At 36.8% G+C, this 14387-nt stretch overlaps 1 protein-coding gene across 2 annotated transcripts in view; it reads right to left on the bottom strand.

Moving 5' to 3' along the window:
• KLHL7 (kelch like family member 7) overlaps window positions 1-14387 on the bottom strand; it is a 58397-nt gene that overhangs the window by 26207 nt on the left and 17803 nt on the right. For both annotated transcript variants that reach the window (XM_024738480.1, XM_024738481.1), the window contains 5 exons: window positions 12992-13094; window positions 12025-12118; window positions 11627-11751; window positions 9055-9230; window positions 6538-6712 (listed from right to left, as the gene is read on the bottom strand). In XM_024738480.1, coding sequence (XP_024594248.1) covers window positions 6538-6712; window positions 9055-9230; window positions 11627-11751; window positions 12025-12118; window positions 12992-13094 — 673 coding nt within the window. The remainder of the gene's footprint in view (window positions 1-6537; window positions 6713-9054; window positions 9231-11626; window positions 11752-12024; window positions 12119-12991; window positions 13095-14387) is intronic.

Here is a 14387-nt window from a genome sequence, read left to right as displayed (position 1 = left end):
TGCTTATTCTAAAATGCAGTGAGGATTCAGAACTATTGTGATCTAACATGACCCTTTTCCTTTAAGCAAGTCCTTAATTTTGTCAAGTCAGGGGACACTCAACAGTTAAAAACTTTGAAGATGTCATTTCAAATCAGTGTGGGAAAGGTGGATTGTTCAATAAATGACGTTAGACAATGATACGGAGAAAATATTTGTACCGCTACCTCATATTTTACTCTAAAGCAAATTCCAAATCAATAGAATATTTTAAAATGTAAAAAACCTCACAAACGAACTATAGGATAAATCGGATAGTTAAAAAAAAACAGGCCCAGAACGAGGAAGCCTAAGAAAAGACAAATAACACAGAAACTATGAAAAAAAATTCAGAACTACATAAAATTTTAAGTTAAACTACTTCATGGCAAAAAGAAAAAACAAAATCAAAAGACAATGACAAACTAGGAAAGTATTTATAAATCATATAAAAGACCTAAAGATATTCTTAATAATATTAAGACGATCAACTAACAGAAGATTAATAATCTGAACAAAGTTCACGGAAAAAGAACTAATTACAAATGACTCTCAAACATATGAAGAGATGCTCAACTGCTCTAGTTAGAGAAATACAGATTAAAATCATACTTTCTCACTCATCAGATTGTACAAGATCAAACTATCTGGAACACAGGGTATTGATAAAGGAAGCAGCAAGCTCCTACACTGCTGGTGCGGATGTGGATGGGTACAAACTATCTGGAAGGCAATACAGGATGATCTGTGAAAATTACAAATGCACACACCCTTTAGCCAGTAATTCCCCCTTTAGGATTTTAGTAACCTAAAGTTCACTGTCAGGCAAGCGGTTAAAAATTATGGTCTATCCACATAATGGAATACTGTATGTGGCTCTTCAGAAACACGAGGAAGGGTAACATGTACACGAGATGATTTCCAAGAAATAATGTGGAGTGAAAAAAAGCAAGATGGGAAGTTTCCTGGTGGTCCAGTGGTTAGGACTCAGGGCTTCCACTGCCAAGGGCCCAGGTTCCATCCCTGCTTGGGGAACTAAGATCGTACAAGCCATGTGGCGCAGCCAAAAGAAAAAAAAGAAATAAAAAAAGCAAGACATAAATGAGTACACAGAGTGGGATACCGTTTTAAAAATTTATAGCTTTATTCATATATATTTTTATACATAATTTATACAAGTATATGTCAGTAAATTACTGTATATGCACAAACTCAAGACTACCTTTGGAAGGATATACAAGATAATAATGGTTACCTCCAGTGAGACTTACTTTTCACCATATACCCTTTTATACCTTTTTGAATTGTAGATGATGTGCAGTATTACTGATCCAAAAATAAAATAATGTAAGCAATTCTCAATACATGCAGAAAACACTTCTGTTCACGAGGCTGTGTTGGGCCTTTATAAGAGAGATAGAGAGGACACGTTTGGAAAACAGGTTGTGAATGAATGAAAATCAGTATATTTCTAGCATCTCCTTCCATTTCAGAGTATGAGTAGAAGCACTGTGCATTAGAACAGCTGGAACACTCAGCAGCCTGCTCTAGGTCAGGGGTCAGCAAACTCTCTCTATAAAGGGCCAGACAGCAAATAATTTAGGCTCTGCAGGCCACATATGGTTCCTATTATATATTCATTTGTTTGCTTTTTACAATCCTTTACAATTACAAAAACCACTTTTCCTCATTCCCTCCTCTCCCACTCTAGGTCTAAGACTGTAGTTCTTAAGGTATATAGTTCCCTGACTAGCAGCATCACTTGCAAACGTGTCAGAAATCCAAATTATTGAACACTACGCCTGAACAGATCTTGTGGGGTTTGAGAGCCGCTGCTCTAGTGAGGGCTCCACACAGGGCAGAGGTGTATTGTGAAATCTATGAACACGATACTGCCAACAAGAGAAGACAGGCAGCAGGGAAGGAGAGAAACAGGAGGGAACTGTTCCAGGCAACAGGCCACTGGGTAAAAGTGGCTGACTGTGGCTAACCAGGTCAACCCTGGAGGAAGCACAAACTGTGGCTCCTTCACTGACGGGCGGTTTCTCTCCCAGGACAGGGCTGGGGACAAACTCTCTGGCACCTTTCCCTGACAAAGGCCTTGCTCCTTAGGCTTTTTCCTTTGGGAGTTATTCCTTTGAGAGTCAGGTACTTTCATTTGCAAATTTTGAATAAGAACTTAGTCTGACCCTTTGTTATGGTCTTTTGTAAATATAAATTTATTTATTTTTGGCTGTGTTGGGTCTTTGTTGCTGCATGTGGGCTTTCTCTAGTTGTGGCGAGCGGGGGCTACTCTTCGTCGTGGTGCGCGGGCTTCTCATTGCTGCGGAGCACAGGCTCTAGGTGCGCAGGATTCAGTAGTTGTGGCACGCAGGGTCTAGAGCGCAAGCTCAGTAGTTGTGCACAGGCTTAGTTGCTCCGCAGCATGTGGGATCTTCCCAGACCAGGGCTCAAACCCATGTCCCCTGCATTGGCAGGCGAATTCTTAACCACTGCACCACCAGGGAAGCCCCTTTGTTATGGTTTTGACTGTGTTCTTCATTTTGTTTTTATGACTTGTTTTCTTTTAGTTGTAAATTCTTTCAGTTTAGTTTTATTCTACATTCCTATCATCTTCTGTTTTTCTTCTTCTCTCAAAAGGCAGACCCTAAATCAGATGGTAGAAAGGTAACTGATGATCTGAAGAAGGGAGGCCTTCTTTCCTCCACTGAGCTCTACCCAGGCTCCAAAGCCTGGAAGAGTCTCAGCTGCTTGTGCCTAGTCAAGGAATTTTAGAACTCATAGTTCTTTATTAGAACAAGACAAAACAAAAAAGGAAAAGAAAAAAATGTAACAAAAAACAAAGATTCCTGCTCAAGAGCCTAATCCCCACACTTGTTTGGATTTCTTGAATAATCCTGGTATCCTGTTTCTAAATCAATTCAGGATCCACATAAGAACTAAATACTTCACTGACTGGCTAATTTATCTTCAACAGCTTACACCATGTATGAAGAAACAGGTGCAGCTCTCTACCCAATGAAACCAGAAATATAACAGAGTTTGCAAACAGAGGCATGACAAAAAATCTGATATTAACTTGTGAAATCCAAAAGATGAAAGTCCTAATCTCAAGGCATCTTCTTGGCCCTGATTTTCTTTCACGTCCCTGTACTTCAAGAAACTAGCAGCAACCTATGCTGTAATTCTTAAAACTCCCTACATCTTGGTTATCAAGATACCAGCCTGGGAAGGGTAAGCTGGGACGAAGTGAGAGACTGGCATGGACTTATATACACTACCAATTGTAAAATAGATAGCTAGGGGGAAGCAGCTGCATAACACAGGGAGATCAGATCGGTGCTTTGTGACCACCTAGAAGGGTGGGATAGGGAGGGTGGGAGGGAGATGCAAGTGGAAGGGGATATGGGGTTATATGTATATGTATATGTATAGCTCATCCACTTTGTTATAAAGCAGAAACTAACACACCATTGTAAAGCAATTATACTCCAATAAAGATGTTAAAAAAAAAAAAAGATACCAGCCTGTGGTTGAAGTAGCTTGGTGAATTCTCCTTTCCCGGTTCTTTGTCTACTACCCCTTAAACGTAGATATTCACAAGGATATATCCTTGCTTCATACCCTCTTCTTTTTTCCCTTGACACCGTAACTGTAACCAAAAGGTATTATACCATGCACTGTCTTATGCTTTTGCCACTCATGAAAAATTTTTATATTATTAGATATTCATCTAAAATATTTTTAGTAAATATAGAGCATTCCATTGTATGGATATATTGTAATACTTTTCCAAACTAGGGGACAGTATTGGGTCAACTTACCTAAAACCACAACAATATTAAGTACTAGCTATGTGATACGTTTGACAGAAATTTTACTTTACTTCCAATTTAATAATTGGGAGTAATTAATAATTATTAAAGTAATTATTAAAGTAGAGTAATTAATAATTATTAATTACTATTTAATAATCAGGGCACTCAAACTTATTGTCACTCTTTTTTTTTTTTTGGTGGTACGCGGGCCTCTTACTGCTGTGGCCTCTCCTGTTGCGGAGCACAGGCTCAGGACGCGCAGGCTCAGCGGCCATGGCCCATGGGCCGAGCCGCTCCACGGCATGTGGGATCTTCCCGGACCGGGGCACGAACCCGGGTCCCCTGCATCGGCAGGTGGATTCCCAACCACTGCGCCACCAGGGAAGCCCACTGCCACTCTTGAGAAGGGTATCTCAGGCAGGAATCAAAGTTGTCGTTTCTCTTTTATTTCCTTCCTTAATTTTGTGTCTGAAACCAGCTATACCTTAAACGAAATGTGCAAATGAATGCCAAAAACAACTTAAGGTTTCAAAGTAGGTTTCTAAATACCTTCTAGGAGAGGCTTTCTTGCTCGTGACATATTAATTGAAACCTATACTGCTATCCCATGTGTGGATACTGTCCATGTGGTTTTTGGTTTAAGATGAATGGGAACTCAAGAAGAGCCTGGCAGAGTTAGCAGGAGCATACTTACCTCAGCATATCACAGTCATACACTACACATTTCAGGCCTGTTTAAAGAACAAGCTGAACTTCCACTTACAGCAGTATGACAGTTGAGACTTTCAGAAACAACTTTCTGCTACAAAATTACTACGATGCTGGAAAGAATAAAACAAACATTCTTTTAAGTGCATAGCTAAGATCAGAGGGCCAAAAATGGAGGGCGAACTAAACATCAGAATAGTGAGTGTTAAGAGACCCTGGAGCTACTCTGAGAGCTTTCGATAATACTGGAAACCTAGAAATTGATGTTATTGGCTGCATGAGGGAAATAAGATTAGGTCTTGGATTTGCACAAGTGTTGGAACTGAGAGCTCTATCTAAAGCTGGATCACTTGTATTGGTTATACTTTTAATGAAGATAAGCTAAGAAAACTGTCTAATGGCAAAAAGGAAAAATAGTAATCTGCCTATTTCAATTTCACCTCCAGGCAGAGGTAAAGTCTCCCTCTTTTGAGAATTTATAATGACAGATCATACAGGCTTGAGGTTTGAATTTACCTGTCTACAAGTCTAGAAACCCATAAGTCGAGAAAAATTCAAAGTAGTCCTGGATTGTTGTGGCCCAGGGCACTTGGCAAAAGCAAACACTATTCTCCTCTTAAGGAAAACAGGGAAAACCTGGAGGAATACAAACCACACCTCCCAATATTTCTGGAGATTAAGACTGATCAAATATAAGTTCATGGGACTTCCCTGGTGGTCCAGTGGTCAAGACTCTGAAATTCCACTGCAGGGGGCACAGGTTCGATCCCTTGTCAGGGAACTACAATCCTGCATGCCACACGGTGCAACAAAAAAAAAAGAAAAGTGCTGAAGGAAAAATTAAGCCTATCTCCAAGAAGATAGAACAAAGAGACAAAGATGGATAACAAGAGAGACTTAAGATTAGAGACTCAATGCCTAAAGAATCACAATACCAATAATAAAGAACTGAGAAATCTGTGGCTGAAAAGATAGAGAATGCCCAATATGATAACTTTAAAAAAAGAAAAAAAAAAGAAAAGATGCACACCAAGGTACATTACTGTGAACTTTCAAAACACCAGGGATTTAAAAAAAAGATTTTAAATGCTTACAAGGAAGAATAAATAAACTGGCATCAGTTTTCTCAAAAACAACAATGAAAGCTAGCAAATAATGGAGAATGCTTATGATTTTCAACATAATTCTACACCCGGTTTAACTATCCTTCAACATTTTATGATAAAATAAAGATATGAGATTTGTCAAATCTCCAAATATTTGTTGATCATATATCCTTTCTCAGGAACCTTTTAAGGATATGTTCAATCAAACAGAATTAAGAAAGGTGAAGACCTGGGGTTGAGGAAGATAGTGAATCTAACTTAGGAAAGGAGTGAAAGAACATCCCAGTATGGCAGAGAAGGGAAGTCCCAGGACAAGAACTGTGCCTTAAGCCTAAAGGGCAAACACTCCATCCTGGAATAGGCAGAAGGAAGACTCTATAAATGTGTTTCCAAAAAATAAAATCAACAGATTGTTTAATTGTACAGACAATTTTATTAAGAGGCATTTTACAGAGGGTTTGGAACTTAGCCTGCAAGTCAAGAAAAAGTAAGTAAATGAAAAAAAAAAAATGTGGCAAAAAATGTGCTCCACGCGCAAGAAACAAACCTTTTTCTTTAAGAAAGAAAATGTGATCACAGTACACTACTTGGCTAAATTATTTTAAAAAGGAAACACAAAAAACAAAGTGAATGAAAGTTATTGTACACAAAAGGACACAGAGCATAAGTAATTTTTAAACTTCTATCACACATGTTCCTATAAAATTAGGGCTGAGGCTAAGTTCCCTCCGGATAGACAGTTGAGAACCCCAATAGATTAATTATCCAGCAGGGCAAAGCCTTGAGTGTTTCTCCCTGGCTACCGAGTCTGATCCATTCTGAAGGGTTTTAAGCCCATGAGAAACTGGCTACACGATAAGTTATAAATGGATATTAAGGCAACTTACTTATCACCATCTTAAGGCATTCAGGATTGTCTTGAATAAGTGGTTCAGCTTGTACTGTTTTACTTAAGAAATTCTTTGATATAAGAGGAAACCTGACTTTAGCAAGGATGTCAACCATAAATGGCTGGCGGTTAGGTTCATCATATTTCAACCACCTGACTGCAGCATCATAAACCTAAGGGGAGAAAAACAGCATAGTAAAGTTCTTAGAAGGCAGCGGCACTTCCAATTACCTATGTTTACTCTCACGTTGAAAGGGGAGTCTCATGAAGGCACAACTTCTTATTCCCAATATTTTATTCAGATATTTGCTTTCATCCCCAAACACCATCTGTACTTCAGAACAGTTTACACAATGCTCTAGTGATGCTTCTAGGTAATATGTTTTTTAGAACTAATTACTACTACTTCTAGGTAATATATTTTAGGACTAATTACTACTACATAATGTAATGACAGGTAGGATGTTGAATCTATAATCGTTTTTAAACAAAATATAGCTTCCTTTTAGGAAGGAGATATGATGTACATTTCCACTGAAAAAAATCTATTGGTCAATGATAGTTTCAATATATGTTCATATGGTACCAGGAGAACAGGTTAATTTCCTCAGAGGCCTTCTACCCCAAGAGATATGAAGGTCATCTATGATTTTATTCCTGAATTATGAATTGACAGACTTATTTACTTTCTGGAAACTTTATGATATAAAAATTCTATATATAAAAAGTAAATTACAGGATATTTACATAAGAATTGCTTTCCAAAATAATATGGTAGCATTCATTTAACTGTACCAAACAAGCCCAAGTTTATTAACATAATTGGATTTATAAATCACTAGTTTAAATACACTGAAAACAAACCCATTATTTCATATACATATACATCTACCACACACATTTGAATTAGTTACATTAGTTATTTTGGGTTGGTGTTAATAAGCCCTAAGTCTGATATAGTTAATTTTTTATGGGAATCGGTCTGTTTTTTTAAATAAACTATTTATTGGAATATTTTTTGATTTACAGAAAAGTTGCAAAGATAGTGCAGAGTTCCCATACACCCTGCACTCAGTTGTTAAAATAGTACATTAGTATGAAACTCTTATAACTAATGAACCAATACTGATACATTATTTATTAACTAAGGTCCATACTTAAAAAAAAAAAATCCTTTAGTTTTTGTCTAATGTTATTTTTCTGTTCCACAATCCCATAAAAGATACCACATTACATTTAGTGGTTATCTCACCTTAGGCTCTTCTAGACTATGACTGTTTCTCACACCCTCCTTGTTTTTGAGGACTTTCTGACGGCTCTGAGTTCTGAACAGGTATTTTACAGACTGTCCCTCAATCTGGGTTCGTCTGATGTTTTTCTCATGATTAGGCTGGGGTTATAGTTTTTTTGGGAGGAAGACACAGAGGTAACATGCCATCCTCATTACACAAGAGTACATGATATCACTGATGATATTAACCTGTAGGTAGTGTTCATCAAGTTTGTCAGGTTTCTTCAGTCTAAAATTACTTACTCTTCCCTTTCTATACTATATATAAGTCAGTCAATTTTGCTCATATAACTGAGTTTTTTCTTTATGCCTACTCAGGTTCTCCGGGTCCAACCTGTCAACTTGCAAACTAATACTCTGGGCCATGAAGACTGGGAGAAAGAATATGGTTCAGTGCAAACCTTTTATCTGTAGAACAAAAGTAACCCAAAGCATGCGATCTTACTGTACCTCTATTAGTTTCCTATTGCTGCTATAACACATTATCACAAACTTACTGACTTACAGAGAAGGGAACTGAAAACAGGGTTTAAGTGAATGTCTGCATATCAAAGTGTTACCCCATCTAGTTCCCAACACCTGTACCCAGCTTACACCTCTGACTGTTTATCTGACAGTTCTGGAGGTCAGAGTCCAAAATGGGTCACACACTGGGCAAAAATCAAGGTGTCAGCAGGGCTGCCTGAAGGCCTACAGGCGAAACCATTTCCTTGCTTTCTCTAACATCTAGCAGCCATCTGCATTCCTTGGCTTGCGGCCCTTCCTCCATCTTCAAAGCCAGCAATGGCCAACCAAGTCTAATTCATATCACATCACTCTGACACTGACTCTTCTGTCCCTCTTCCATATTTAAGCACCCTTGTGATTACACTGGACCCACCCAATAACCTCCTCCTCTCATGATCCTTAACCACATCTGCTGAGTCTCAACTGCTATGTAAGGTAACACATTCACAGATTCCAAGGATTAGGGTGTGGACAACTCTGGTGGAGGCATTGTTTTACCCACCCAACAGCATCTCTACAAGTGGCCTGTCTCTCAAAGAGCCAGCCCCTACAAGCACCCAAAACTTATTTTTCCTATGAAACAGAATTTGGAATTAGTGTAAAGAACACATTCTCTCCTAATATGATTCTTTTCTTTGTCATGTATCCAAAAATGAAGCATAAGAAATCCATAGGGACATTTTTACTAAGAAAAATGTGAGAAGCCAGTTTAGTCACCTGATCCTCTGCCCTCACAGTCAGAGTGTCCTGGTTGAGGAGATGTGTAACTCGCTTGACATCAAGTTGTAGAAATTCATCAGTTTTATAAACTTCAGTAAAATGCTGATGAATAAAGTCATCTGCGGTTGCTTTCAATTCAGGACAGTCTAGACACTCTGCTAGCACACTTATACCTGAACACAGAAAGACAACAAATGAATAAAAGATGAATACCTTAAAAAACAAACAAACAAATATACATGAAAGATTAAGTATGACTCCAGGAAAATGAGACAATAAATTTCATAAATCTGGATCCTTTTCTTTTCCATTGATTTGTCTATTGTTATGCCAATATACTCTCTTATGTGTGGCTGAATTTGGTACTTTGTAGGACAGGCCCCCTTCAGTGTTTTTTCAAACTTTTCTTGGCTACTGGTATAACATTTTCTCTTGTAAATAAATTTAAAATAAGCTTATAACATTCTACTTTTTAAAAATCCTGATATGACTTCAATTAGGACTGCTGAATTTTTGGATTACATTAGGGACAGTTGCTTGTTCTGCAACATGGAGGAGTTCCACTTAGGATCATGACATAGATCTCCACTTACATTTTTAAATGATCTTCAATGTAATTAACAGTTTTTTTCATAGAAACCCCATATATTTTCCATTCAGCTATTTTATTTTCTCTTTAGGAGGGAAGATCCCCTTAATTGATTATTAATGTTCTGTATCAGGAGTCTGCAAAATACTGTCCATGAGCCAAATCCAGCCCACATCTAGCTGTAGGGTCAGCAGCTAAGAACGTTTTTCATATTTTTGAAGGGTTGTGAAAAAGGGGGAAGTGGGGAGAAAAGGGGGGAGAGGAAGGAGAGGAGAAGCAGGAGAGGGAGAAGTAGGAAGAGGAGCAACAAGGACCACACGTGACACATGGCCCACAAAGCCTAAAATATTTGCTATTTGGCCCTTATAGGAAGTTTGCCAACCTCTGCTAAATAAAACCACTGATTACTGTATATGATCTTGTGGCAGGCCTCCATTCAAAGTCATTAGTTAAATTTATTTTAGTTTATTAGCTTTGGTTTTCCATGTTTCAACTTCAATGCTGTCTTCAGATAGTTTTGACACTTTCATATTTATAACCATAAAGGTTCTCATAACTGATGCCTGCTAGTGAGTTAGACTAGTTGCCATTTTCTAAATGTACTGACCAATGCCATGGCATGCTATGTGCTCAGTCTGCTACACCTGAACATTTATGTTCCCACCAGGGAAATGATATTTTCACCAAGAACCAGTATTTGTTTTTTAACTAACTTTTGGCAGTTGAATTTGTTGTAATTATGCTACTCAATTAAATATCATGCAGATCAATAAAATATGAATGTGAAAAGAAAGCAGTTGCTTCTATGAAAACTAATTCTAAGGTTTACAACAGACTTGAAAACAGCTCAAATTAAGCATGACCAGGACAACGGATAAAATCGGGGAAAACACTGCAAAATTCTAGAGGGATTCTATAATCAGACTGTCTTGCTCAGTTATCAATTCGTTTTAAGGAAACTAAAAATAAAAAATCATAGATAATATATTATTGATGTGACTTAGGTAAGACAGACAATGGATCAGTATTCAAATCATAGACTTGGTCTTACAGTCACAGATTGGCAGACTGGTATATTTTTATGTTACACCAAAATAACACCTTTATGGCAGATATAATCTTGTTTAACCACTCACTGCGTTAATGAAATTTTAAATTAGCCAACAAACTACTGTTATGATTATGCCTGATAAGGAAACTTTTATTGTTACCTTATTTTTTTTTGATTGACTACATTGGTGGAAATCTTCAGCACGAAGCTGAATGGTAGCACGTTTCCATGCAAAGAATATTAGCTTTAGGTTTCAGACGCATACAGGTTAACTTAGGTATTTTATTTCTAGTTTAAGAGTTTTTTTTAAACATTAGGAATGGGTACTGAAAACACAAAAGTGCCTTCAGCATCTGTTGCTATGATTTTAAGTATTTTTTTCCTATAGCATGTTAGTATAGTATATTATGTTTGTTTTTTTAATACTGAATCATTCTGTCATTTCTGAAGTAAATCATTACTCGTTTTCCTAAACACACAAAAACTCATTACTGAGGCTATTTTTTATTTTGGAAAATGTTGATACGGTATTTTATGGCTTGTTTCTGCCCAGGTTAATATGTACCTCCCTAACCTCCTCTTAAAATATATTACTAGGTGACCACCTATAGCAGTGGGATAAGGAGGGTGGGAGGAGACGCAGAGGGAGGGGATACGGGGATATATATATACATAGAGCTGATTCACTTTGTTATATAGCAGAAACTAACACAACATTATAAAGCATTTATACTCCAATAAAGATGTTAAAAATAAATAAATAAAATAAAATATATTACTAGAAAATTTTGTACTGGACAACACCTTTAAGATTAAATGAGGGTAAAAAAAAGATTAAATGAGGACACTTATAACCATGCTTTTTTTCTTTATTAAAATATACATTAACGGTGTTTTTTGTTTTAAAAAATAGGAATCTCATTTCTTACCAAGACAATTTGAAGCATCAACTTGTTCTTTCAAAAAATCAACACACATTTTCTTCACAGGTTCAATCTGGTACTGGTTTGCTGCATCTAACAAAGACTGAACATTGTTGCTATTCACAGAAATTCTGTAAGTAAGTTAAAGTGAATGTTAGTTTCCTACAATTTATTATTTAAATAATGCTACCATAGAATGTATCCTTCTAGCCCCCGAAATTAAACAAAAAATTAAACTTTACAGCCCTTGAATTAGTATGGCATAGGATCCTCAAACCCCGCCCCTACCACCCGTGTAGTTTTTCATTCTGAAGACTCTGGAGCACACCAATTTGTTACAACAACGCTTTGTCATGGCAGATCCTGACCTTACTCCTCCACAACAGAAACGATCCTTAACTTACCTAGCGGTATAAGCGAATTCCACAAGTTGTTCAATAATGTCAGGTTCGGCATCTTTGAGTTCCACTTCAAAGGACTTTGATTCAAGCATGTTAGCTAATACAAAGAGAAGAAACATAAATGGCATGAATACTACCCTGAGTTTAACTGAAGAACCCAATCATTCTAGGCTGTGTTAAATGTTGGAGAAAAATAACAGGACAGAGACCTCCCTGAAAGAAAATACCTCAGGAAGCCCAACACATTCCTATAATAAATGCAAATTAATTCTCCATACTTGACATGTGCCTTAAAATAATTTAAGAAATGAGTGAATTAGTGTACTTCTAAAAAAAAAAAGCCCAAATGAACAGAGAGACATAAAACTGCATTTAATATTTCCCCAACTCCTAAATTAATTTGGTAGCATTCTCTTAAATTGTTATGGGCAAAATGCCTCTGATGTAGCTGGAACAAACCTACAAGAACAATGACAATTATATGTATAGTCAGCTTTCACTAGCAAAGCTCTCACTCTTCCCCAAAACCCTGGTAGGTAGCCAGAGCACTAAAGAGAAAACTTGAGGCAGATATATAACCCGATCAAGCTCACGAGCAGTATTAAGTAGAACCAGGACTTGGACCCAATTCTCAACTTTCTAGTATAATGTATTTCATTTTTCTTTAGTTTAACTTGCTAGATAAAATGCCATAAGACTTATCTGCTCCTTTGCCTTTCTACCGGAGGTTAAGAAAAAAACCCGGTATTCAAGCAGAAGCTATATCTCCATTAATAAAGACTTCAGGCCTTTAGGGCTAACGAAAGGACAGTTTTCCTTTGATCAATCATCACCATGACCACTCTTCAATCTCTTCACTGTTCTGTGGACTTAACTTAAAGTGCTTTTAAAACTGGGGAAAATGGCATATTTTCAATTAGACCCCACCTAATTCTCATAGAAAAATTATGTTTTATCTTAAGATACTTACTTGTGAACATTAAGTTAAAAAAATGACTCGCTGCAGCAAGGACAACACGATGAGCAGGTATCTTTCTTTCCTGGACCATAAGGATCACATCACACAATGTTTTCTAATCAAGAGAGAAATAAATAAAATTAAAAGGGGTTCAATGGGCATGGCTTAGCAAAGATATAAAACAGGCACTTGCCAAATGCTTTATCTCTATTTTGTATTTAAATCCAGTCTTTTTCCAGCACAGATTTTGTTTTTAATATAAAACCTATTTAGGAAAGACTTACAGAGTTGCTGTCATGAGTTTGCTGTATCAAAATTTGGCACTTAGCTTCTCAACAGTCAGGAAAAAAAAAAGATCTTTATAATCAGAAAAAAAGTAGTCTACTAATCTTTGGGGGAAGCCAAATTTTTTTTCTGACACAAATTCTAAGATATTTCTCATGGTGAGATTTTATGGGGACATTAAATGACCTAATGGCAATGTCCTTGATGGTTTTTCAAATATAACAATCTGCTTCTTAAAAACTGTCCTTGATAAAATGCAGGTGCACACTGCATTTTCCAAGAAAGTTGCCTTCATAGATCTAACCTGCAACAGAAACAACTCAGAATATACAGAGTGGATGAACCAAATGTCCATTCAGCACTCTCTCCTTAAATAACATCTCTCTAAAATGCACTTCTGATGGGACCCGGATAGCAGCCACTTTTAAATTGTGATTTCTGACCTAGGCCAAAATGTGTCGCTCTAGGTTACTGAAAGAAGGCAGATCTAGATTATACACTTAAAATGTTGGAAAAATGGGGTATATTAAGGAAAAAATTTAAGATTTACTGGAACCCTTAAAGATGAATTCCAAGGAAAAAGAAATGTTCTTTTTATCAAATAAAATTTCAATTTTTTAATGAAGTTAAAGATAATATACAGCTTGGGCTCAGAAAAAATTTTGTAAAGCACCCTCTTAGGCACTGGGAATATGAGGTAAATAATATTTTCAGAGTAATTTCACTCACAAAACTAAATAATGGCTCAAGAGCTCAGAGGATATGGTATTTTCCAAATTTTAAGTATTTTACTGAAACTACTGATATAGTTTCTGATAGATAAATCACTGCTATTTCCTACTTTATTACTTCATGAATAAAAAACCCAAATAAGACGGTAATGCTTAGAATGAGAAAAGAAATGGGTCCCAATTAACGGGCTAAGGGATGAACATTTCACTCTTACAGCTTACTTAAATATTTTTTATAAGGCCTATAGACTACTGCTTAGAAATTATATGCAGATTATAGTTAAAGCTACTGTTACTCCAACAGTGTCTTAAATTTTTATTTCCTTTTATTTGGGGAGGGGGTACAGAACAGGCATAGCTCTCAGGTGATTTTGCTACACCCAAAAATACCA

This window comes from Neophocaena asiaeorientalis, unplaced genomic scaffold (genome assembly GCF_003031525.2).
Source record: "Neophocaena asiaeorientalis asiaeorientalis breed wild unplaced genomic scaffold, Neophocaena_asiaeorientalis_V1.1 scaffold89, whole genome shotgun sequence".
Taxonomy (NCBI): Eukaryota; Metazoa; Chordata; class Mammalia; order Artiodactyla; family Phocoenidae; genus Neophocaena; species Neophocaena asiaeorientalis.
Note: the sequence above shows the minus strand (reverse complement) of the source record. Positions and strands in the feature narration are given on the sequence as shown.